The following is a 26,783-nucleotide window of genomic DNA, read 5'->3' on the forward strand; positions in this document are numbered from 1 at the left end:
GATTGTGGGACCCCTTGTCCCCAAACATAACTATATACATCCTATGAGTAGTGAGTATGTAAATGTACAGCCTATGGCACAGGCTGGTGGGCAGGGACTCAAGCGACCCCCTCACTTGTCAGTGCCAACCGGTTACTTGCCTGAACGACAAACTGGAAGATAAATGAAGGATGGCAGCAAACAAAAAGCACATCAAAAATCCACACACACATAATAAAAAGCAATCTGTCTGGTTGCCAAGGTCACTTTTCCTAGAAACCAAAAAGTTTTTTTTCTCTTCAGTGTTGGAAAGGCAGGCACCAAAACCAAATATCTACAGCCAAAAAAAAAAAAAAAGGTTTGATTTCTTCCTTCTACATCTTTATGTGTCTGTACGCCCCTGTGGGTCTCCAGATGCTGCCAGACTACAATTCCCAGAATGCTTAAACCCTTCAATAGATGTTGAAGGTTTCTGGGAGTTGTAGTACAAAATCATCTGGAGGAACAAGGACCTTGCACTCCCTCCAATCCCAGCTGCCACCACTTTACAATGATTATTAATTATAAAGCAGTAATAATGCACATTATTGGCATAAGGCTCAGAACACAGCAGAGAAAGACAAATTAAAAGTACTGGGGAGCTGGGGGGGTTCCTGCGGGAGGCAGAGAGGAACAGTATTACTTAATAGAACCAATCTGATATTTTAGTGACTTTCTATTGCTTCCATTTGTTGCAAAGGAGAGAAATTAGGAACAGACTGTGTTTAATTCCAACCTGTACATTCTCATCCATTCCCATCCAGGCCAGTGTCTCCGGCGTGACTGGGACTGGGACAATTCCAGGATATCCCACCCCCGGCTAAAATTAAGCACAAAAGCAGAGCATGGGAGATTCCTAGACACTAATGGGCCACAGGGGGCCGGGATACTAGGAGCGGGAACGCTGCTGGTCCGAAAGCCCTGATATAAACACAAGATGTAATTCAGAACAGTAATAAAAATGGGACTTAAGGGACTATTTTTTTCTCTGTAATAATAACACAGTACCTTGTAACCAGCTAAGACAGAATTTATCCGTACGACCCTATTGGGTTAATTTCATATTTAAATGATTTTTAGAAAAATTGTGGTCTGGTGATCAACATTACGGAATGACCTTTTATCTGGAAACCCCAGCTTATATTGTATAAAGCACTGAACAACAAATTGGTAAAATATAAATATATAAAAAATATACCCCCTTCCCTTTCCCATTCTCAGTTCCAATGGCAGCACCCTTGTGACAGCTCTCCCTGTGTTGTCTCAGTAAAAATGTGGAGATATGTAGTTCAGCAGCAATGTCCACGAGCTCAGCAAGAGGGACATCTTTTCCTTTTCCCAGGCCTGGGAACAGAACATTTGCTTTTGAACCTGAACATGTAAACAAATGTTTAAATGCCCTGGAGAAAGTCATGTATTTGCGAGAGCCCCTCCATTGTGGCCCCTCTGCCAGACGGGGCCATGCCAGCACCACAGGACAGATGGAACATGCTGGCAGAGAATATGCTCGGGCAATGAAACCACAGACCCTACCCACGTGATGAGTTCTTTGTGATAATGAGGAAGGAATACGAACAGATCCCACAAACACAATATGATAAATGGGAATAAAAAGAAGAGGAACCATCGTGCTGATCCAGGTCATGTTCTAACACGAGAGGTCCGGGTCATGTGACAAATCAAAATCAGTAAAAAACAACTGTAATTTCAGGGTTCCCTGTAGGTCACTATGTGCATTTGCCCAGAGGGCCATAATCGGTGATTGTGGGACCCTGTGGTTCTGTTCACAATAAAGGGTCCTTCTGGATCCAGGACTAAAGCTGGCCTTACACTAACAGGTCAACTTATTGGCAGGGCCCTCCATCCAGAGGGTGCCAAGTGATGGGCTAATAATTGGGTCCGGTGAGGGGTGGGGCCAGCTTTAGTCCTGGATCCAGAAGGACCCTTTAGTGTCATAGAATTTCATAGAATTAGTCGGCGCAACTGGAAATCCAATCAGAGGCAAAGCAAGCAAGACCATGGCACTTTCATAGAAAGTATATGCCTGATGCAGAGAAATTTGCAGCCCTATGTGACTTCCCGTTTGGGATGAGAGAAATAGGGGGAATTATAAAAGCACTGATTAATTTAGCAGCCTTGCACTTTATGGAACGCTCTGATGGAGTTAACATGACTTTGGGAAACGAGCGCAAGCATCCTGCCAGATACATAGTAATGCCGTGCTGGCAGTGGCCAGTTGGCAGGGCCTCAAGTTTTGAAAGTGCAACAAAATACAGGACTGCCTTCATTGTTGCTGCTTCTTCCAAACCACAAAGCGCCGACTTGAACACACTTCTAAGCTACACCGTGCATCAGCAGCTAGATAGGAAAAACAGGCCTTTCTGGAAGGAAGTCCTCCATTACAGAGAATAGGGCTAGCACACCGGTCCCAGAGCTGGGGGCCTGACTGGCGCTGAGACCTTGCTGTATCAGAGAGGAGACTGGAGGGAAGGACTAGGTAACACCCACAGACAAATGGTGTTTTATCACCCTATGGTATGTTCCTGGGGCTTTAGACCCACACATGGCACAGGATCTACAACAGATTTATTGTGTCGGCTCCTTGGTTTATCCCCAACAGCAACTTTGAGAGTCAGACGTGCTGAATCTTATAGGAAAACATGCTTTGCAACTCACAGCCTAGCTCATTACCACAATGAATGATAAGGCCGGCACTTTAACGGTTAATACTGGGTATAAATAAGGCCAGGAGGGCTGTAAGAGTGGGAAATTGTGGGCAGTAACCGGGCTCGGCACACAACACTTCCCTGGGACCCAAAGATTGCTGCCCACCCTGTGCTCACTGGTGCCCATTAATATAAAAGGCAAATATCCAGTATATGCTTCCCTTCGCCCAGCAATAGCTGAATTTGTTATATAATGTGAATGGACTGGCTATGCAGCAGAAGGCCCAGCCCGATTAGGAGACTATGTAAATAGCACAGATTGGCCCCCTGGCTAATGTCTGGGTTCTCGCTGCTTCCTGAATTACTGAACACAAAAAAACATTTGACTTCTCTGCTGTAAAAATTACACCCCTGAATCTCATCCTCCCGCCGGGTCCCATTAACATCAGCATAGATGGAATACAGATTTCAATTCTCCCTCCTCTAAATCCCCCCCAAAGAGTTTGCATTCTGGAAAAAGTATTCCCACCAATGGCCAAAACTTTCATGGTTCTAAGCCCCCCTTTAACCCATCTCTAGCCCAGCTACTCTGTGTTTAAGGGTCATGCCCATTTAACTACATAGCTCAAACTGGCAGAGTATGATGGGGCATGTAGTTCCAGGCTACAGAGCTATACCCCCAGGCTTGGGTACACAAAGGTGAGAATGTGTGCAGGATATGTGCTGTGCCATGCAACAGTATCCCCTTCCCCTGAGCAAATAGCCCCGCACAGGGGGGAAATAATATACTGTACCTAAGCCCCTCCCCTTACATACACATTGGATGGATAAGCATTTAGATTCCTTGTGTCACCGGAGAAATATGCAGCGCGGCTACAGAGCAGACCACAGAGGAATGAGATGTGTGGACACTCAGCTGGAGTCGGCTTAAGCGTGCGGTGTGAGAAATTCCCACAAGCGAACAGCTCAGAACAACCTGGTATTGTGTGTACAGTTGCGCTCTATTAACCTTCTCACAGCCAGGAGGGGCCCTGTGCTGCTCAGCATGGGTGCACAGAAAGCAGCACAGTCTGCAGCAGGCAAGTGAATGGCAGATCGATCAGCAAGTTATAATAAGCTGGGGCAGGAGAAACAGGTAAGGGGTGAAAGGTTTATTTCTATAAGGCTGATGCCACACGTGGCGATTTTACGCTGCGTTTTTTCTCAGCCTCAAAACGCCGCACAAGCCACACAGCCCCTGACTATGGCGTTTTTCAGCCTAGTACTGGTGACGTAGCAAATCCATGGTGCTAATAGTGCGAAATAGTAAAAAACGCTGCGTATTTCCGCTAGGTCTGGCAGCTGCCTTTGTGTATACATAGGAATAGCTTGCTGTGCAAATACTGGTGTATTTCGGCCAACGCTTGAAAAATCCGTGCTAAGGCGTTTTCTAGCGTATTTCCGCATTGTGTGTTTTGCTTCGAGTCTTTTCAAGTTATTTCTATGGATGATGATATCGGGCGTTTTTCAGCTGCTGAGAGAATTAGAAAATACACAGCGTAAAAACGCCATGTGTGGCATCAGCCTAAGATTTTAGGCCAAGGGATATGGAGATACCAAACACATGAAAACCTGAAACCCAATGTCCTGTTTTTTATTATCCACTCAAACGCCAGCTGTAACCTGCATGTCACAGGTAGGAAGGCACAGAACCCACTATTTTAGGATCCGGCCAAATCCATTGCAAAAGATTTGGCCAAATACTGAACTCAATCAGAATCCTAATTTGTATACATTTCGCGCATGGCGAAAAGTTTTCAGCTTCAGTGAATATGTGACAAAAAGTCACATGATTTTTAAGGTTTCGGATTCGGTTCGGCAAGAGGCATGGATTCACCCAATCCTGCTGAATCTTGGCCGAATCCCAAATTGAATCCTGGATTTTGTGCATCACGGGCAAGTAAATATGCTGCATCCTATTGCTTTACCTCTACCATGCATCGTCTGCGTTCTATAAACTGAGCCTCAGCTACAAAAAAAAAAAAGCCCCCCCCCCCCCATTTTCTGTTCATCCCCCCTTAATATCCAACCATCATATTCTGCCTGCCCTCCGACCTAACCTGCTACAAACCTTCAGGCCACGCTTGATCCCCAGTCTCGTCAGTATTCTGCCCCCAGTCTGTTGGCGCACTTGTAGCGAGCAGCTGACCTGGTTGAGATACACTGTTGCACAGAGACAAGGGGAACTTTTCTACACAATAAGCCTTAGGCCAGCAGCCGAATACTAATATCCAGCAAATAACCCTTCCCCAGAACACAGTTCCCCACAGAACATCCCTACCACTGACTGCTCTCTTAGTGCTACGCTGATTACTTGGCTGCCTCCCTCGTGGCTGAGACAGTATTGTAATATTCCCCCCAGCAGCACCAACTGCTCTGTTTTCCCACTGAACAGCAGCAATTTTATTGTGGGTTATGGTGCAGAGATTCCTTTCTCCAAACAAACAATAACCAAGTGGTGGGCTGGGGAAATATAGACCTTGGCACCCCATAACGGACTTTGACTATCTATGGGCAATGGGAGTTTTAAAAGCTGCTATCCCACAGCCACAGTCCCTTCCCAGAGGCTATTATCCCCACTGCTACTATAGGCACCATCTCTCCCTACTATACCTGCTATCCCACAGCCACAGTCCCTTCCCAGAGGCTATTATCCCCACTGCTACTATAGGCACCATCTCTCCCTACTATACCTGCTATCCCACAGCCCCAGTCCCTTCCCAGAGGCTATTATCCCACTGCTACTATAGGCACCATCTCTCCCTACTATACCTGTTATCCCACAGCCACAGTCCCTTCCCAAAGGCTATTATCCCACTGCTACTATAGGCACCATCTCTCCCTACTATACCTGCTATCCCACAGCCACAGTCCCTTCCCAGAGGCTATTATCCCACTGCTACTATAGGCACCATCTCTCCCCTACTATACCTGCTATCCCACAGCCACAGTCCCTTCCCAGAGGCTATTATCCCACTGCTACTATAGGCACCATCTCTCCCTACTATACCTGCTATCCCACAGCCACAGTCCCTTCCCAGAGGCTATTATCCCACTGCTACTATAGGCACCATCTCTCCCTACTATACCTGCTATCCCACAGCCACAGTCCCTTCCCAGAGGCTATTATCCCCCCACTGCTACTATAGGCACCATCTCTCCCTACTATACCTGCTATCCCACAGCCACAGTCCCTTCCCAGAGGCTATTATCCCCACTGCTACTATAGGCACCATCTCTCCCCTACTATACCTGCTATCCCACAGCCATAGTCCCTTCCCAGAGGCTATTATCCCACTGCTACTATAGGCACCATCTCTCCCTACTATACCTGCTATCCCACAGCCCCAGTCCCTTCCCAGAGGCTATTATCCCACTGCTACTATAGGCACCATCTCTCCCTACTATACCTGCTATCCCACAGCCCCAGTCCCTTCCCAGAGGTTATTATCCCCCACTGCTACTATAGGCACCATCTCTCCCTACTATACCTGCTATCCCACAGCCCCAGTCCCTTCCCAGAGGCTATTATCCCCCCACTGCTACTATAGGCACCATCTCTCCCTACTATACCTGCTATCCCACAGCCCCAGTCCCTTCCCAGAGGCTATTATCCCCCCACTGCTACTATAGGCACCATCTCTCGATACTATACCTGCTATCCCACAGCCCCAGTCCCTTCCCAGAGGCTATTATCCCCCCACTGCTACTATAGGCACCATCTCTCCCTACTATACCTGCTATCCCACAGCCCCAGTCCCTTCCCAGAGGTTATTATCCCCCACTGCTACTATAGGCACCATCTCTCCCTACTATACCTGCTATCCCACAGCCCCAGTCCCTTCCCAGGGGCTATTATCCCCCCACTGCTACTATAGGCACCATCTCTCCCTACTATACCTGCTATCCCACAGCCCCAGTCCCTTCCCAGAGGCTATTATCCCCCCACTGCTACTATAGGCACCATCTCTCGATACTATACCTGCTATCCCACAGCCCCAGTCCCTTCCCAGAGGCTATTATCCCCCCACTGCTACTATAGGCACCATCTCTTCCTACTACACTTACTACAGTACCAAGTTTAATGCTCCCTCACAATATAGTGGTAGTGGCAGTGATACAATAGGGGGTTCACACACTCCATATATTGGCTCCACTCCACTCAGGGTAATTAATGCAAAACCTTATCTGTTAATAAAGCACATTTGCACAGTGAGCATGTCTGTGTGTTGAAATTCTAGACAACAACATGATGGGTTCTTACACGGGGAGGGGGGTATACAAACAACCCACTGTTAAAGGAGCAAAAAGTTAATTTTATTATGTTCTTATGAGTTCTGTTGCACATAACAATTGCCACTTCAGCAAATGGAAGCCATCAGCCCCACTTATTACTAGTCTGTGAATTTTAACATACCAGTACTAAGCACAGAGACAACTGGATAAGGGACCTTGTTGGGCGCTCCCCTCTGTCTTGTATCTGCAGGTGTTAAGCTGGAAGCTGCAGTTTACCCAGTGCTGGGGAAACATGGGAGAAAGGCACAGGCAAGGTACTGGCTATGTGTTTAGCCTGCTGGCAAGAGAGGAAAGTGAACCAAACAAGCACACTGACAGGCAACTAAACCCAACAATTTTTTTTTGTGTAATTGTGTGCATATGCATGCCAAGCTGCTGTATAATTTAACCCATACGCCAGCTCAGTGCAGCTACAGCAGCCGGTCTGAATGATAATGGGGGCAATAGGATACAAGGGGGATGTTCCATCTCTGAAGGAATCCAGCTTGTAGCTAATTTGCCAAGCAATACAACAACATGGTATTTACCATTAGCGCTGTTATGTGTGATTAGGGAAGCCAGTCGGGTGCTAATACAGATATATATTTTTCAGGCTGAATAAGTCGAGGGAGTGCCACCTTCATATGAGCGAGGCGGCTTGATGGATTTGTTACCTTCTCCCGGCAGACCCGGCGCTGCGCCACTGATATATTCCTTCTGCAGGAGATGAAGGACTTATTTACATTCACAGGCACATTCCTACCCTAAAAAGGCTGCACGGTGAACCTGGGCCCCTTGTAGTGACAGAAGAGGCAGAGGCAGCCGCTTCAGGAGCAAAAATGTATGGATTCCTTATGTATTTGTGCACAGGAAAATAACAGAACCATAAGGGGAACCAACAGGAGACTCCATATGAAATGCAAGGGACTGGCACTAATCTAGTATAAGAGCACTGGTTTGTTTTTTTAGGGGGGAGACAGCCAAGCCGGCAAGAGTTGTATAGAAAAGGAAAAAAAAAACTTGAGTGACACCCTAGGGTTCCACACACAGGCCGACTTTCACGGTACTGCAGCCAATTAGCCCACTGGCTGAATGGGCAGGTACCCACATACATTATGTGGGGCTCTATACAAGTATAGCCATTCATCTGAGCAGCAGGAAGAAAGCAGCCAACTGCCAATATACACCCAGACAGTATAGTCGATATCACCCAAACTGCCCGACTAAACCATGTAAACCAAGCTTTATTATTGTATAACTTACAGCATCTAGCAGCTGCTCGACTACAACTCCCAGTACCTGCAGCTGATCACAGCCAGCTCTGTCCTCTATCTGTAGGTTGCATCTGTGATTGCCAACCAATGCAATGAGGAACTCCCAGAATCCTCAGCAAACCAACCTTGATACTGATAGGAGTGCAGCTGTAGGCTGAATGCCCCTGATCTTGGAGCGTTCACATTATACTGACTTATTGGCACATATTTGGCCCATGTGTGATGGGAACTCTGTGGAATCTCTAATATAAAAACAAATAGCCCATTAGCCTGCGCTGAGTGATACTTATTACTTTCCATTACTACCAGTGACATTCCAAATGTCGGAGCAGGAACTTTCCCACAAACACCGCAGCCAAATTCATCACTTATCCTTAAAAATAAATTGCTTATCTTTTCTGCCTGCAGGGAAACGGGAATGATTTACCAAGGCAGAGGGGTTACGACTGGGGCTAGGGTGGTCCTTTAGTTATATGTTGTGAGCCTCAACATCTGGTTAAGAAACAAGGTCCTAGGGCCTGATGTTTCAGAGATCTGACACCTTCTACCATAGATTTTAGTGGTTTCATCACATCCCGGGTATAGCTTATATCCCCACTTACTGTGATAGGATATCACTCCATGTTCCCTAGACACAAGTGGCTGTTCCCATTGACTTTATAGTCAATAATGAGGTTCCTACAGGTCAGTTGCCCAAGCAATGGGCCTTGTATTATGGGTGGGATATTTGGCAATGAAATTTAAAGGGATGTTGTTGCAAGACAGAATATGGCAGCTCCCACGCAAGTATAGTGTGGAAATGCACTTATACACTATGGGATAAATCCATTAGCAGTATTTATTGTGTACAATACTATCCAGTAGAAGTGCAAATAGAACTATGTCCATCAAACCCCCAAGCCCTGACCTCAGCCAGACAGAAGATGCAGGATGGGGGGGGGGGGAGCAGACTAATTTATTGGGGGAAACGTCATTAGGCTGAGGGAAGCCAAAGCGTGAAATGAAGACTTACATGAGAAATAGATGCACAGTCCAAGGCAATCTTCTTTCCTAATTACTCCAGGGAAGAGACAATTAGTTTTACAGAGGGTCACATCTACTCCCATGAATACTAACTGTACCCGGCGAGATAGAGCAGAGCCCTAATTGGTATTGAAGGCTTGCAATCTCATTCTGATTAGCCAATAAAACTCATCATCCCCTTGCCATGTTCAGTAAAGTCCTGATAGTTTTTCTTTAACATGATAGGGTGCTGCTGGGGGAGGGGGTTCCTGTTGCTTAACGGTTTGCAAAATTCATTAGTTTATTTTCCTCTCTTTCATATAGTAAACATGCTCTGTAGGGCATGAATCAAACAATGTATCAAACTATAATAAATCTGCCTATAGGGGGAGCTACTAAGATTTTGCTGTGGGGCTCCGGGAGCACAAGAATAAATGCACAGGGTGCAAGCCAATATATAAAGGTTAAACCAATCGTACAGTGGTAGAAATGTACAATAATCCATCTGGAGGAAGCTGGGAGTTACCAGGTCAGATGGTTGAGAGAAACTGGTCAGACTGGTGGAAAGATGGGAGCTCTCTATCTGCAGTCACATCCCAGTTACAGAGAGCAGGTTTAGTATGGACCAAAACAACCTGGGCAGTATAAAACATTCCTCGACTATATTCTCAATTTATATGGGTGGGAGCTGCCATATTGTTTCCTCGGGCAATGCAGCATATGAATATATCTTATTGCATGCACAGAATGCCATTCCTCTGTATTTGTATTTATATAAAGGGGTAGGTGTTGCCATATTTTACCTTAGTGCATTAAGAGGGAATAGATTACTGCATGCACAGACTATTCCTTTGTAGTATATTTGTATTTAGATAGATGGCAACTGCCATAGTGTTTCCCTTTACATTATGAGGGTGTAACTGACTGTATACACAGAATATCCCTTCTATTGTACACGGAACACTCCTTTGCTTTATATTTATATTATATTGCTATTTCCACTAGAAATTACAGCACAAAGGGTATAGCTTACTGCTACTCCTCTGTGTATGGATGTTTTTTTGTTTTTCACACCAGATATAGTTTTCTGTGTGAGACCGAAAAGTCGAGTAATAAACCTTTCTATTTTTGCATTTACATTTTGTTCACAATTCTTTAAATCCTAGGAGTGCTGTCCTTGTTCCAGCGTACGTATATTTATGTATAAGGTCAGAAGCTGCCATACAGTCTGTCTTAGAGTACAGTATATTCACTACAGCTGGAGGCAACATTTTGGGCAGCCCTGATATTAATTCTTGGATTGTGATATGCTCTACTCCACAGTTTCAGCCCCTGCCCAATCACCACTGTACCTTATTATATACTTTGCCCTAAAGTTCAAGCTCCAACATCATCTTACCTTACTATACACCATTTCCTACAGCTTGAAGGCCATGATGGTGAGATTTGGGATGAAAAAAAATTATATTTGCAGCACTAAATATTTTTGGAACTGGGGCTGAATGAAGAGCTAAGGGGGCTTGAACTGGAAAAAGTCAGACAAGCACTGCTACAAGGGACTGCCCCCATTGCCAGCACGAGAGTTTAAGTCTACATATAGAATCTGAAAACGTATATAGAATAAAACATATAAATATTTATGTGCAGTGCCCTGTATATGTATAATGGCAAGAGAGGTCACTGAGAATGACTACAACTACCATCCTCTCCCCACCAAACATCCATGTACAGGACTGCTGAGAACTGTAGTTCTGCAACAGCCAAAATCTGAAAGTGTGTGATATTACAGCATATCCCTATGTAATGTGCCTGGCAACACTTAGAGATGTTGTTGCATACATTCAAATAAGTATTTGCCCTATTTCCTAGGTGCTTTACAGGTAAATCTGCAACTTCCAAACCTGTTCTGTCCCCTAAGGGACTTGGACTAAAGGGACTCGTCCTTATTCAGGAAAGGACATGAGAGTTAATCCTAAGATTAGCTGCTTCAGAACTCTAATTAAAGTGGTCACACCTAAAACTGTCCATTGCAGAGCGACCTGTAGGCGGAGCAGGCCTTTGCCCCCTACATAGCACTTTGTAATGTATAGGTAAGGTCACTTTAATGAAGGCCCCGAGTTCTAAAGTATCAGAGACAAAGAATGGGTATTTAAGACTTGGGTGTCGGTGTTGGTTTTCAGCATTTGTTTCCCAACTATGACATCATGGGCTTCAAAAATAGAATGGTGACATCACTGCCTGTCCAGCCATTGGCTCACAGAGGAGGGGTGCTGCAGCTGATGGACAATGTGGAATGATATTTATCCGCACACTATATCATCTGGGATGCCCTTGGCTGCCTGGTAAAAAGCATAAACATGTTTGTTTTCCTTTCCTGCCTTCAATGTCTTTTTAGCAGCGGCAGTAGCCCTGTGGGACAGCTACTGTATGCATGGAAACTATATTGTATCTGTGGGACAGTGGGTATAGTAAGGTGCCTTATCTGTGGGACAGTGGGTATAGTAAGGTGCCGTATCTGTGGGACAGTGGGTATAGTAAGGTGCCGTATCTGTGGGACAGTAGGCATAGTAAGGTGCCATATCTGTGGGACAGTGGGCATAGTAAGGTGCCGTATCTGTGGGTATAGTAAGGTACCATATCTGTGGGACAGTGGGTATAGTAAGGTGCCATATCTGTGGGACAGTGGGCATAGTAAGGTGCCATATCTGTGGGACAGTGGGCATAGTAAGGTGCCATATCTGTGGGACAGTGGGCATAGTAAGGTGCCGTATCTGTGGGACAGTGGGTATAGTAAGGTGCCGTATCTGTGGGACAGTGGGTATAGTAAGGTGCCGTATCTGTGGGACAGTGGGTATAGTAAGGTGCTGTATCTGTGGGACAGTGGGTATAGTAAGGTGCCGTATCTGTGGGACAGTGGGTATAGTAAGGTGCCGTATCTGTGGGCATAGTAATATGCCGTATCTGTGGGACAGTGGGTATGGTAAGGCAATGACTATGGCATACTAAAGCAAGATGGTATCTTATATGTAAACTGCAGCCTCCAGTTGTAAAACTCCAAGTACATTATCTTTCATTATGGAAAAAAAAAAAAAAACTAGGTGGCATTCCCCTTTAAGGGATTAAATGTCTCAGATGGTGTTCCTGCACTAAAATCATAGCAGGTAACCAGCACTACAAAAAAAAGTTGACTCAATGTAAATATATTTGCCCCCCCAATATTCATTTGACTGCAGCTTGTCTCCATTCAGACGAGCTGCGGCGCCGCTACGCGGAGACTTGCCTTGATCTCCTGGGGAGCTTTATTACATGCGCTGAGCCTGTGATCGCTGCTGAATCCTAAGGCGGACGCAGGGGGGCATCTGTGCGGCGCTGCTCCCCAACCCTGCTGGTTTCCGGGCAATAAATGCAATTTTCATAATGATATCATTGGCCGATAAATGGGGGGGGGGGCTGCTTTATTCTGCAGACAGCACAAACTGCATCTGGCACACGCGGCTAAGTACGGCACTGGACTCTCTGCTTGTGTTACGCACAATATTATTACTGCTCATGTTGGGATTCAGCATCTCATGTTACAGTGAGGGACACTGGCTCAACCCTTCTTGTTCCAGGCAAAACTGCTTATCAGCCACTACCCCATTGGACCCCCCTATACCTTCTGGGACCCTTGGCCGTGGCTGGGTCTGCCTCTGCCCTAACCCATTAACCCTTAGCAATCAATCGGATAAACACCTAGGGGTATATTTATCATGCTGTGTAAAAAGTGGAATGAAGAATTACCGGTGATGTTGCCCAGGGCAACCAATTAGCAATTAGATTTAGTTTAGTTAGAAAATCGAAGCAAAGCATCTGATTGGCTGCTATGAGCAACATTACTGGTGATGTTTTACTCCACGTTTTATACAGCATGATAAATATACCCCCTAGTATAGTCTTATTGGCTGCTGTGGGTTACCCTGCACGCTTCTCTACTGGCCTGTATTCTGCTACATTGTTCCAAAAGTCAGAAGCACCAGGGCAGAGAATAGAAAGGCACAGACAGACACTGCTTTTAATAGCAATATAATATTAGATTGTGATCTATAAAAGGCAGGCCTTTAAGAGGCATCGATAAGTGAAGGAAACACCGCTGGGGATACTCCGGCAGAACCGGCTGCTCCTGTTTTCGTCCCTTTAAATAGTAAATGAGAATAGTGCGGCCTGTCCCAGACTAACGAGGCCCGGGGCGAGGTGACGTAGTCTCAGCAGACACAACAAGTGTTTCAGTGTTAGCGGCAGGCAGGGCAAGCTGGCAGCAACATCACAGGGATAACACCTAAAGCAGCTGGCACAGCCAGGAGCCCACTTACCCCCAAACTCTACCATCTCCTTTCCTATATACAATAAAACTCTTAAGGTGGCCATACACGCACCAATATTAGCGTATGAAATGAGGTCTTGTACAATATTCGGGCGGGACAATAGCTGCATTTAGGGCTGAACTGTCAGATAGGGGCAGAATTCCTATAGTTTCTACCTCCATATCTGATGATTCAGTTCTGAATGTTAGTGGACTGTACGAGAGAAAAAGTCGCGTAAAATATACGATAAAGTCGTAACGGCGACGAAAAAGTTGCGCAAAATACAAAACAATCGCAACGGTGACGATAAAAATCGCAAAAATACCGATCATTACGAAAAAAACACATTCGGATGCTTTCAGACGTTTGTGGATTAGTAAATGTGCCCCCTAGTGTAACGTATTAAAAACCAGAGGCAGAAGCAGCCAGCAGTTAGTAAGCAAGGTCAGCTACCATATAACCCCACTTGTCCCCTCTCGAGGGTACCACTGCCGTCACATGGCACTCACCAGAGTCATGACTTGCCAGACTGCAAATTCTATCCAGCCAATGCATGGGGATATGCCAAAACAGACACAAAGTTGGTTCCAAGTCTAGTAACCTATAGCAACCAATGTGATGTTTGTTTTCAAAACACAGTCCAGTGAATGCTGTCTGCTGACTTTTCCTGTAGTGCCTAAATGAATGGAAGGCAGAATATTATATACAGTGTTTTTGTTCCCTTTTATAACTGGTTTGGGTTGCACTGCTGGTTCCTCTCTGCCGCCAACTGCACTAAGCAGGCACTAAGGTCAGGGGTGAACATGGCACAAAATGTTTAATTCTTGCGCAGGTAGGATACAGAGAACTTTGCTGGGCCGACATGAGGCTTATTAGCATGGCTCGGAAGAGAAATAAGTGTCTTGCGCCATGAGATGTGATGAAGAGGAAAATGGTGTCGCAGTCACTAATTCATTCAGGCAGCAGAGAGAAAAGGGCCAAACGCGCAACCTGACAAGATAAATACATACAGCATTGTGCTGCCACCTGCTGGAATATATAGAGAATGAGCACATGTTAATTTATATACGGATATTTAGGGAAAAAAATCCTTTTTGTTAAATATTGTTCATCTTTAACAATCTTTTCCTGCTGTTACCCACTAGAAAACCTGAAGGCTCAGCTCCCTAGGATGATTCTTGGTGTAAGTCCTTAATGACCAATAAGGGGGTGACCTTTGGGGGCAGAAGAGAATTGAGTTGGAGGATGCAATGTAAAACAGCACACAATCACCATAAAACTCTATTTATCTCTTATTTGTTTTACATCTGCCCTGTCATTTTGCTGGTGGGTCCATAAACCCAAAGCAGCGCTTTCAGCCTCCCTACACCTGTTCTAAAGATGCTCAGCAAAGTCTCTCCATCCTTAGGTAGAGCATCCCACCCAAACCATATGCCCTTATAATAGTGCTGTAGATAATACTAGGCAAGAAAGGGAGGACCATCACGCAGGAAAGGAGTTGCCCATAATGTGGTGGCATCATGGCCATGAAGCTTGGGTTTCTACATTAATACTAGTTCTGACTAATGCAACCAATCTGGTACAACTAAGGGGGTTGATCAGGGGTTGATTCCAGCGCTGCGGAATATGTTGGTGCTTTATAAATAAATGTTAATAATAATAATAATAATAAAAGAAGGTCAAAAAAGAATCCCAAAAGCTTGGTCTGAAAATAATGTGAGGTTACCATAGCTATCTGTATATCAGATGGGTACAGTGCCACCCCTGCATTTTCCCTAAGGGTGGCAAAACCTCCCCCTGGTAACTTTAAAAACAGTTAAGCCAGTGAGGTAAGAGCAGTATAAATATTTCTCTACATTCATACTTCATTCTGACATTCAAACCTGGCCTAGTTGCTACGGTTAGTGTCTAGTAACCACAAGGTTTACACTGGGGAGTTTCAGAGCAAAAAACACATCAAGAAAGTAAAAACATCAAGTGATGTGGGTTATAATTATCTATATCCTACATAAGGTGACTGGTAAAGTCAATTTGCCCCTTAACGGCTGCTAGGAGCAGTAGCTATTTAACAGTAACTGTGACTTGCATTTAAGCTCACTGCACTCTAGCACCAGTATTACTGGATCAGCTGGTAACCCAAGGATTTGCATGGCCTAACCCACACCCCATTTCTTTCTTAGCTTTTTTTTTTTCTAGCTCCTTTTGTGATCTATAAAATACTTAGAAATAATCAAATGAGGTAAAAGCTCTGGATGTGCTGGGCAAAGGTACAGGATCTTTTATCCAGAATGCTTGTACCCAAAAACAATGTGCAATACAATGTACCAGAAATGACTGCAGCTCTGGCAATAACGAAGCACTTATAAAAAGAACTGTTCCTGTCCAAGCTTGTATGGGGTAGTTCCTCTCCCAGTGCTAATTATGACAGTCCCTACTTGCCTTCTGGCAAGAAAAAACAGCAGTTCTGATTTGCTTTATGGCAGGAATCCCAGATAAGTGCTGCCCAACTGGGCTGATATTCAGATATGCCATATGTTCACAGCTCACACAAAGAAATCGAATTGCTCAGAGGCAACCCGAGTCTAGAGGTACCCGAGTCTAGAGGTATCTTCATCTAAGTCTATACACAGGATCAGATACAGTAGCTTAAGCTGGGCATACATCTGCTCATTTGGCAGGGTCCCAAACAAATGGATCCTTAATCAACCTGGCCACCAACACACAGGGCCAAACTGGCCCAATACATTTGGATTAAAGAGAGTGCTACAAGTTCTGTTCCCAGAGAACAATACACAGGAATAGGTTGCTATATATGTGGTCAGCTTGGGAATGGCTGCCCGTGTCACTGCACATAAAATTATCTCCTGTTGCATGGTTCTTACCGCTGGAGCGGTTCTTCCGGTTGGACTTGCCCCCGCTGAGCAGCATCTTCAGGCTGTTACGGAACATGTTGGCACAACTAGGCCCGGCTCAGGCGCAATTCTGTAATGAGACATGATGGGAGAGTCTATTTAGTTGGATTACTATGGTGAGGTTTTATAGAAATGCTAGCCAGTGGCTCAGGGCAACAATAATAAAAAAAATAACCTTTAAATGATTACTGTCATGGGGAAACATGGTTTTTTTTTTGTTTTTTTTTTTTAAAAACACTTCAGTTAATAGAGTTTCTCCAGCAGAATCCAGCATTGAAATCTGTTTTTCAAAAATGCAAACAGAAATGTTTCTATTTAATTTTGAAATTTCACATGGGGCTAGCCATATTCTTAGTTTCCAAGGTGCCCTCAGTCATGTTGGAGTGATATCACCCCCTTCCTTTTCAGCCAATCAACAGAACAATGGGAAGGGAGCAAGATAGCAGCTCCCAGTAGATATCAGAATAGCACTCAATAGTAAGAAATCCAAGTCCGGCTTGGGACTCCTCCAGTTACATGGGAGTAGGAGACACAATAGGTTAGCACTGGCTCTTTCTTAAAGCTCAGACTCAGGCACAATGAAATATTGGTGTGTAGGCGCCATCTCAGTGCAGTTATAAAAATACTTTAAATGGGTAAGGAATAACATTTTAAATGGTAGAATCAATTATTTGCAATGTAAACAGTGTAATATGGTATTAAAAACTACACCATAAAAATTGTGACAGTATCCCTTTAAGATTATTAAAGTTTGCTCTCCTGCTGTTATTAAACTACAACTCCCAACCCTCCCTAAAAGGCTTCAGCCATCATGTTATGCAGAGCGCTGTAGTTTAACAATTTACACAGCCCTGCTATAAAGTGTTTTTGTCACCATCCTGCCCTAAAATACTGTCCATCCAGCAGTTACGCCTCCTTCCCATAGCCAATCAGAGCATTTAAATGATCATGCAGTTTGGCAAACCTGTAGCCAATCAGAGCATTCATAGGGTGGCATGGCTTTAAAACTTCACTGAATAGAAAATAGGGTTCACTAGCCCTAAGTGCAACGTTTTTCATGGACACAACAGTCTGTAGACTGATCCGATGTTCCCTTCCATGGAAGCCGATGCCAAATGACAGAGCTCAGGGGCCAGAGCCTGAAATAAGACTTGGCAGGGGGCTAGGGGGACTAGAAAGGCATTTACTGGTAGCAATCCAGGTCCATGGGGCAGCGCAGGGCAGATATATAATGGCATGTACGGAATGAGATGTGTGCATGTTTCTCCCCACTAATTATACACACAGGGATACAGCAGGCTACGCCTGGGCTGCACATTCATGCTCAGCTCATTCTTAGTTATTTTCTGCAGTCTATTTTTATGTGTATGTGTGGCCCTTTTAACCAACTTCTATGCTTTATTGTACCATGTTACACAAAGTATAGCAAGCACTAACACTGCTGTATATGTGTCCCCTGTAAGGCCACTAAAGGCCAGAAAATACCCTGCCATAGTCAATAGCGAGAATCTGCTAAAACACAGTAAATAATCAGCATTGTCTATTTTAGTAGCTGTGACAAGTAGCTCTGTGTGTCTTCACCCCAATACCTACTGATATCTAGGTGTGGCCCCAGGTTCCCTTCCTATTCTAGGTCTGGAATATACAACCCGTATACCTAATGCCTTCAAACCGTCCTACTGGCCAAACCTTCAGCAATATGGTCTGTTCTGTATTCTACAGCCTCTGGGTCTGATACATTCAGCATTTTGTTTATACAAGGCACCCACACTGTTAATGAAGGCCGTGCCCTACGGCTCCTGGAATATCACTTTCAGTGCTAGCCTACAAATACTTTGACAGGGGGATCAATTACACGGATTACCATGCCGGTCCCTCCCCGCGCAGGCTGAATACACTGACTCAGGTGGAAGTCACAAGAATAGGCAACAGTTTCAGCTTTGTTCTGCATTCATGCACACAATCTACCGGGCGCCCGGCCAAAGCGCATACTCAGGGGCCTAACCAGCTGTGATCCTTCAGTACAATCCAGCAGGGCCGGGAGATGTGTTCCTACCGCTATCAGTGGAGGAGAGGGGGGTTAGAACAGGCTATGTAATTACAAGGAGATGGAGAGGAGGGACCCCCGACCTTATCCAATTACCAGCTACACAATGTAATATTCAATTGACATAAAGCAAAAGTCAACTATGTAGTGTACTGCTGGTAGCCTACAACTCCCAGCATGCTTTAATCCCTGATTAGGAGTTATGAATACTGGGAGTAGTTCCGCAACATCTGGGCAATAAATATTAAAAAAGAAGGACCCCAGAGACACTATTATGTGATCAAGGCAGCCTGTGCGCATTACCCCCAGGACGCACTAGCCCTAACTAGCCACTAACCTAGACCAGATTGCCCACCTGACTCGACTGTTGGCTAGAGGGCTGACCATATAGATCAGTGTGATTCAGTACAGAAATTGTATGGCCAAACTGGGATAATATTTGCATCAGACAAAATGAGCGCACCTTGTAGTGGCAATGGCAGGTGGTCCTGCGGATATATTGGGCAGAGTTTTGCTCACTAAAGATGTGCTGTGCCAGCCTGAGCTGCCCAATCTGCAGGTCCTGCGGGTTTCAGGTCAGTCTGCACATTATTAGTGCCATGCCCACTGATCCAACAAGCCCTGGCATCTAAAAAACAACCCAGCCCTACATATTGGCCTCACATGCAGCCAAAGGAAAATGAATACAGGGCCCTAGGACTAAACCAGGAGGAGGTAACAATATCAATAGGCAATGCACAGAAGCACTGCAGCCCCATGGCTAATATACACACGTGTGAATGTGCCCCACTAGGGCAGAGACTGTTGGGAATGATGTATAATCTCTGCAGAATACACCACTGCTATTAAATAAAAGATCACAATCTGAGCTATGAATGGCAGGCATGGTATTTCTGCATCTCGGATAACTGACTGTCTGTCCACTGCCAGTGTGCAATGGCTGAAGGCTGGAGTTTATTAGTGAGGTCTGTGAACCCCACCAGCCAAAGATTCCCCCACTCTCTATACCTCACATCCACCACTGGCAGCTCAGTACGACTGCAATCGTCCCCCCAGAAGGGCCTAAACCTGCAGAGAAATCCATTTACGGGGGGGGTGACGAGTTGGTCAGTTTTTACGGAAAATCAGGGGAAAGAATGGCAATTTGTTTTGTATTACAGTGAGCTGGCAGGGAGATGGAGCCATGTGAGGCCAATACAAGCTTGGTACCCTCTAAGAATGGCACACTGGGCATATTCATGCCAAGTCAGAGCTGTAGTGCTGAGTCAACTTTCTGTGCCAAAATTAGGGATGCACCAAATCCAAGATTCAGCCTTTTTCATCAGGATTCGGATTTAGCCAAATCCATGCCTCTGGGCGAACTGAATCCGAATCTTTAAAACCATGTGTGACTTTTTGTCACATAAACATGGCCTTGTTTCTGCTAAAGTGCATGTGCAAATTAGGATTCGGTATTCAGACAACTTTCCCAATGGATTCAGGGTTCAACTGAATCCCAAAATAGTGGATTCGTTGCATTCCTAGCCGAATACATGTACTGACACAATTAAAATTATTAGGTTCACACAACTGTATAACAGTAGGAAGGGATCCTCCCAGGTCCCCATCAATGAATGGGATATTATCATGGATGTAATGAGTAAAAGAGCAGAAGTACAACAAATCTACGAACTTAATTTGAGCCTAAAACTTAAAAAGTTGATGTTTAACCCTTGGCTGGCATGCCAATGTTCTCCTGTATTTGTAACTGCATTATTAACTAAGGGGGGCCATGATCAAAGGTAATGCCTCCGGGGGGAGATTAAACATTTGCACAAAGTACATCATTCCTGGCACAGTCCTTAGTCCACAGCTATAAATAAATAAATAAAAAGTAATGAAAAAAATAACAGTATTACATTTTGTTTGATAAAACAACCCGCTTAATTAATAGGATTTCTGCCGCTGCAGAATTACAAAGCGAAAGCATCAAAAACTAATTACGCAGGTTTTTTTTTCCCTTTTTGCTGGATAATGCATATTATTGTTATTGTTTTTACAGAACACAACTGAAGTTGGGGGGGAGGAAAGGCAGATAATAAAATGAATGAGCTCCGCTGCCAATATAAGGGTTTACAGATGATGGGCCTGTGCGTCACTGGAGAATTTTAGGGATGACAAGAAGTCTCTTTCTGCCATACACCAAGTCATTGCTTTTATATTGTATATATACAGTATATTGTGAGTGACAGCAGCCCAAAGTGTGTGCCGAGAATCAGCAGAAAGGAGGGAAGCTACTGGGGGCATCTTCAGAGACACAGATCTTCCCTGTTAAATGGATGTGGAGGCCTAGGGATATAAAGAGACCCTGTTCCCTTGTTTCCTGCCACCTCTGATTTTCACCAACCTCTCTCTTCTCTTCTTTATATCCCTCTCTTTCTCTGTTTTCCAGCCTAGAGGGCATTGGGCAGACAGAGGGACACAAGGGACTTTGGGGCAACACAGCCTATTATGTCCACCTGCGTACCCACCTATTTCCAACTTAGTCCCAGCCCACATTGGGGTGCTGCAGTCTTTTATATGGCAGAACCAATACTGATATCATGAGGCTACCCACTAGGGATTTTCCTCGTACCCTGCACAGCCAGTCCGATACTGGGGCAATGGGTGTGGACACCTTTATGGTATCTGTGTGTACTGGCTAAGAACAAACAAACAAAAGACATCGGGGGTCATTTATTCGAACTGGGCAAATTTGCCCATGGACAGTAACCTATGGCAACCAATCAAATTGTTCTACTGGCAGCTGGCTGAAAAATGCCAATTGCTGATTTGTTGCTATGGGTTACTGCCCATGGCCAAATTTACCCAGTGTTAATAAATGAGCCCCATTGTCACCTTAAAGCAGTGATCCCCAACCAGTGGCTCATGAGCAAAATGTTGTTTACCCTCTTGGATGTTGTTCCCAGTGGCTTCAAAGCAGGTGTCTATATTTTCATTCCTGGCTTAGTAGTATGTTTTAGTTGCACAAACACAAGGTGTACCAAGAAACAGAACCTCCTGTAGGCTGCCAGTCAATATAGGAGCTACCAAATAGCCAACCATAGCCCTTATTTGGCACCCCAGGAACGTTTTTATGCTTGTGTTGCTCCCCAACCTTTTGTACCCTTTGATGTGGGTCACCGGTAAAAAAAGGTTGGGGATCTCTGCCTTAAAGCAACCACCATCCAATGGTATCTGCTACTGTTTTCTCACTAGCCATGCCATATATACATCTATGGTTCCCTGGGTACCTACCCCCACCACCTGCTGACTCCTCCTTAGAGCTTTTTACACAATAGCTGGGCTTTCTAAAGTAATAAGGAAGGTTGTGAGAACAGCAGCTTAGACAGAACTCAGTGACGCTAGGGTAAACAAAGCAAGAGAACCAAATGGAATGGAGACAATCACAATAAAATAATGTAGAACTTTAATATGAACCGTACTATGAAGAGACCCCACTTTGTACATTCCAGGAATGAAGGTTGCCTCTATAGATATCAACGATAACCTAAAAAATACCCCATTCATCTTCATCAGAGAGAAGAGTTCATTAGCTGCCACTTTCCTACAGGGAGTTTTTCCCATCAATCCATCGGTATTTACATAAAGTAACACTCTCGTACACATTTACAGCACTCACCCTTCGCTCTTCAACATCAAAACATGACCCTCCACTCCTCTCTTGCTCTCCCTGGGGTTCACCAAGTCCCCTCCATCTTCAAACCTTGCCATAAATGGGAGTCTGAAGGATCTCACTAGGGTACTTGACATTCACTTTACTGCAATGTGTCACTATTAACAATATAGAAGATTCTTGCTGTATTTATTTATATTGCCATGGGCTGGAAGAGAAATTGCTCTTGACCCGACAGCCAAGCTGCCTTCAAAACAGTATTTCATCTCTGTCACAGTGCATGAAAGCTGCAGAGAAATGTGGCCCCTGCATTCCAAACCATGAGGCCCACTGTTCCCAACTACACTGCACCTGCAGAAAGCCCATAGTCCACACATGCTGCTTAGTAAAGAGCAAAGCCAAAAATAAAATAAAAAAATGCATTGCATTGCAGCCACTGGAGTCTATGGGAGTTATTTCACAGGAAGAAATTACACTAATCACTAATGCGGGCAATTCCTGTAACATATAATAAGGTTGTGGCATGCTAGAAATCCTCCAGTAAGAATCCCAGCTGATCTGGGTAAACCTGGCTCACTGTTCTTTGTTCCTGCAATTGGAGTTGGAAGCTTTAAGCACAGTTTCCCAGCACTGAACAAATCTGTCCTTTATCCCCATGTCTGTGTGTGTGTCATAAAATCAAGAAAAAAAAATGACATAATTATCTCTATATGTAACAACAAGATGCCTGACGTAGTTCTGGGAATCAATGTTCTCATTGGTCACTTCTCTTGCACTTATGAGGTTTTCAGTCAGTAGAATGCTCAATGGTGAATATCCTAGCATCAATAATTATGTTTTTTGATCTATAGCAAAACTAGGGGGCGCTGTGGGACAGCATCATGGCTGGGTTTACAACACCTTTAAGGGATCTCTGGGCGCTATACAAACGGACAGACTAGCCCCTCAAAACATAGGCAAGACCCTATACACACACTGCCTAACATCATACAGGTATGGGACCCATTATCCAGAATGCTCGGGACCTGGGGTTTTCCGGATAAGGGGTCTGCTAATAAAATTATTTAAACCAGGGCTTCCCAACCTTTTCAGCAGCACGGCCCGGTAGGAGGCAAATTTTTTTTTGGCTCCAATAAGGATTAATTATATCTTAGTTGGGATCAAGTACAAGGTCCTGTTTTATTATTACAGAGAAAAGGGAATCATTTAACCATTAAATAAACCCAATAGGGCTGTTCTGCCCCCAATAAGGGGTAATTATATCTTAGTTGGGATCAATTACAGGTACTGTTTTATTATTACAGAGAAAAGGGAATAATTTTTAAAAATGTGAATTATTTGATTAAAATGAAGTCTATGGGAGATAGCCATTCCGTAATTCCGAACTTTCTGGATAATGGGTTTCCAGATAAGGGATCCCATACCTGTACTACCATCTACAGACTATCTGTACACTTCAGTCTAAAATAAGGTTTCTGTAACCATCTTGCCCAGCAAACAGTACAGGTATGGGACCCATAATCCAGAATGTTCGGGACCTGGGGTTTTCCGGATAAGGGATCTTACTGTAATTCGGATCACCTGCCTGAAGTCTACTAAAAAAATCATTTAAACATTAAATAAACCCGATAGGATTGTTCTGCCTCCAATAAAGGATTAATGATATCTTAGTTGGGATAAAGTACAAGGTTCTGTTTTATTATTACAGAGAAAAAGGAAATCATTTTTAAAAATATGAATTATTTGATTAAAATAGAGTCTATGGGAGATGGCCTTTCCTAAATTCGAAACTTTCTGGACAATGGGTTTCTGGATAAGGGGTTGAATACCTGTACTAATGTAAGTATGTGGACTACAGTGGGTGTCGCTCCTTCTTCCTTGGAAAAAGACATTGGCACTTCTGGAATTGCAACCCCCTCACATACAAAATCAGCAAGCACCCCTTGCATGATCCAGATATCGGTTTTATTATCTGTATTTTTAGGGCCTTTTAATCCTATTTTCTGATGAATAGAATCATTATGTAGCAGTCGGCACGCTGCGGCAGCACTTCATAAAAACTTTACAAAGCAGAACAAAGCCACAAATATCATCAATTCCGTCAAGCCTAATAAACATTGTATCACCTACGAATGAAATGACGGCATAATTTACAGTGGATCATATAAAGGGGGCCTAGGGCAGCGCGAGGAAAAGGGATATTATTCTGCTGTTTAAAGCTCACACACATTTACGCAGCACATTAGATATCAGGGAGAAGCGGAATGGTAAAGACAGGCCCTGTAATATTCTCCTGAATGACTCACACAAAGGGAAAGTTAACCCCTTGCATAAAAATACAACTCTCTCTCTTTAGATGGGAAGTTGTTACCAGGATAAAAATGAGTTTCGTTTGGCTGTGGCTGTGGCACACGGGGAGATTAGTCGTACGTGACAAATCTCCCTTGTTGCGGGCAACTAATCTCTCCGATATGACATCCCGCTAGTGGGATGGCATAAGCGGCGCCGGCGATTTGCCATCCCACCAGTGATTTATAGTCTCCCTTAGTCGCGGGCGACTAATCTCCCCGTGTGCCATAGCTCTAAAGGCAAAACAAGAAGCAAAATGTTTACTGTTTGGAATCTTCTTGCTTAGGAAAAAAATGATTAACACTGGGGTTTCAGCAGGGATCACACGTCTATATCTATCTAGTCATAAAGAACCTATAAAATAAATAGGGTATCATTATTATTAGAAGTCACTAAGGAGTTAGCGAACTCTTAGTATCACTCATGTATTATAGGAGATAATGTCCCCCTACTGTAAATGATAAGGATATTAGAAGTCAATAAGAAGTTTGGTGACAATATAAAAGTATTAGACAAGCAGGAGCATAATTGGAGTATAATTGCACTTGTTTGGACACTACCCATAATCAGAAGCATCATTTGCCTCTCTCATGCCCCCTGCAACAGAATTTTAAGACCCCCCCCTTCATGTCGTATTGCTGCAGCCTGCTAATGTGAAGTTATGTCATTGCCCCTAATGTCCCCTACAACTTTACCTGAGCTACAGGTGGCTGCACATACAGCGCCCCCTTTTTTTAAACCATTTTTCTGATTCAATTGGGCACCACTGCTAGAAGGTAAACACATCTTTGTTAGGCGAATGCCCCACAGGGAGATTAGTCACCCATGATAAATCTCTATTACAGCGGCCAACTAACCTTCCCGAAATGCCTTCCCACTGGCAAAAAATGTGATCCATTGGTGGGAAGGCATAGGTATCGCTAAATCGTCCTAAGGAAAGTTCGGGTGACTTATCCTCAGGCTGACAATATGCCTATATGACCTTAACCTTAAAGTATTCTAAATTAAAGAGCAATGTTTAAACCGATGGTTTCTGATTCCTATGGCTTTCTATGTGGTCTATCCCCATTCTGAAATCATTTCCCTCTAGTTTAAAAGGAATAATGACTCCAGCGAGCACAAAAGCCTACAAGGTAAGATTTTTATTATTATTATCTTTTTTTTGTTGTATTTAAATTTCTAACTATCTCTCACTGCCTGTTTGACATGATAAGCACCCAGCTCCCAGCCAGTCAGGAGAAGTTGCAAAACAGACTGTCATTAACTGTAAGCTTAACTTCCCCTTTAATGTGATCGGTGGAACCACACAGCGAGGAGCTTCCTGTTAACTCTTTATCATCTTGGGTTTCCATGATTCTTCATCTTTCTATATAAATAGTTGTAGGTGCTTATCTGGCATGTGACCCTGCTGGGTTGAGACCTGCTCAGGCAGCAAATGGGGTTGCACAACAAGAAATTAACCACAACAGACATAGTTTTGGCTAATTAAGCAACAGTTTATTGTTTATCTTCCAAAACTGCAGAATTGGGCAAGTCAGCTGACTCTGGGACTTTTGAAAGGCACAGCTGTGACACAGCATGATGTTGGTGGCACCTTTGCTTGGGATAGTCAACCCTAGGCTATGGGTGGAGCATCTGAATATTCAGAGCTGGCCGGTGGGGGGGGTGGGGGGGAGGGTTAATAGCATTTAACTAAGTTAGCACAAAAGGGCAGCCACAATATTTATTATGGTTGTGACCACCTGGTACATTTTATAATAATGACATACCCCTAATGATTTGAGATGTATTTTGTATAACAGTAATGAATGCATATTAAGGCAAGATGATGTCAGGGGTAGGGGCTGTAACTGTAAGTAAGTATATAGTAAGGCAAGCTGGTGTCAGAGATAGCTAGTTACATTTTAGGATTATACAAGGCATGTAGTCCTTTGTGTTTCATGATGCAGTTTATGATTCAGTGATGCTCAGATGATAACTTTTCCTCTTTGAGTTCTTTGCCCTGAGCTGGTCATGCACGGACCAATATAAGCGGCTGACTTGACCCTTAATGGCCAGCCTGGCAGCTCACTGGCCATTGGCGAAATCAAAGTATAACCAAAATGTGGATAAAATATCTATCAAAGGAAAACCCCAAATCAACAGGCCAATGCAGTCCTTCCCAACAGGTCCTCCCCCTTTATCATCCAAACCACTGGCCCTAGGG

General features: G+C 44.2%; 1 protein-coding gene across 7 annotated transcripts in view; it reads right to left on the bottom strand.

The window, feature by feature from the left end:
- tanc2 (tetratricopeptide repeat, ankyrin repeat and coiled-coil containing 2) overlaps window positions 1-26,783 on the bottom strand; it is a 234,334-nt gene that overhangs the window by 124,692 nt on the left and 82,859 nt on the right. For 5 of the 7 annotated variants that reach the window (XM_031894272.1, XM_031894277.1, XM_012952715.3 and 2 more), the window contains exon 3: window positions 16,497-16,596. The exons of the other annotated variants lie outside the window; for them this stretch is intronic. In XM_031894272.1, coding sequence (XP_031750132.1) covers window positions 16,497-16,563 — 67 coding nt within the window. In that variant the 5' untranslated portion in view covers window positions 16,564-16,596. The remainder of the gene's footprint in view (window positions 1-16,496; window positions 16,597-26,783) is intronic. 7 annotated transcript variants of the gene reach the window in all.

The sequence above is a fragment of the Xenopus tropicalis genome, chromosome 10 (genome assembly GCF_000004195.4).
Source record: "Xenopus tropicalis strain Nigerian chromosome 10, UCB_Xtro_10.0, whole genome shotgun sequence".
Taxonomy (NCBI): Eukaryota; Metazoa; Chordata; class Amphibia; order Anura; family Pipidae; genus Xenopus; species Xenopus tropicalis.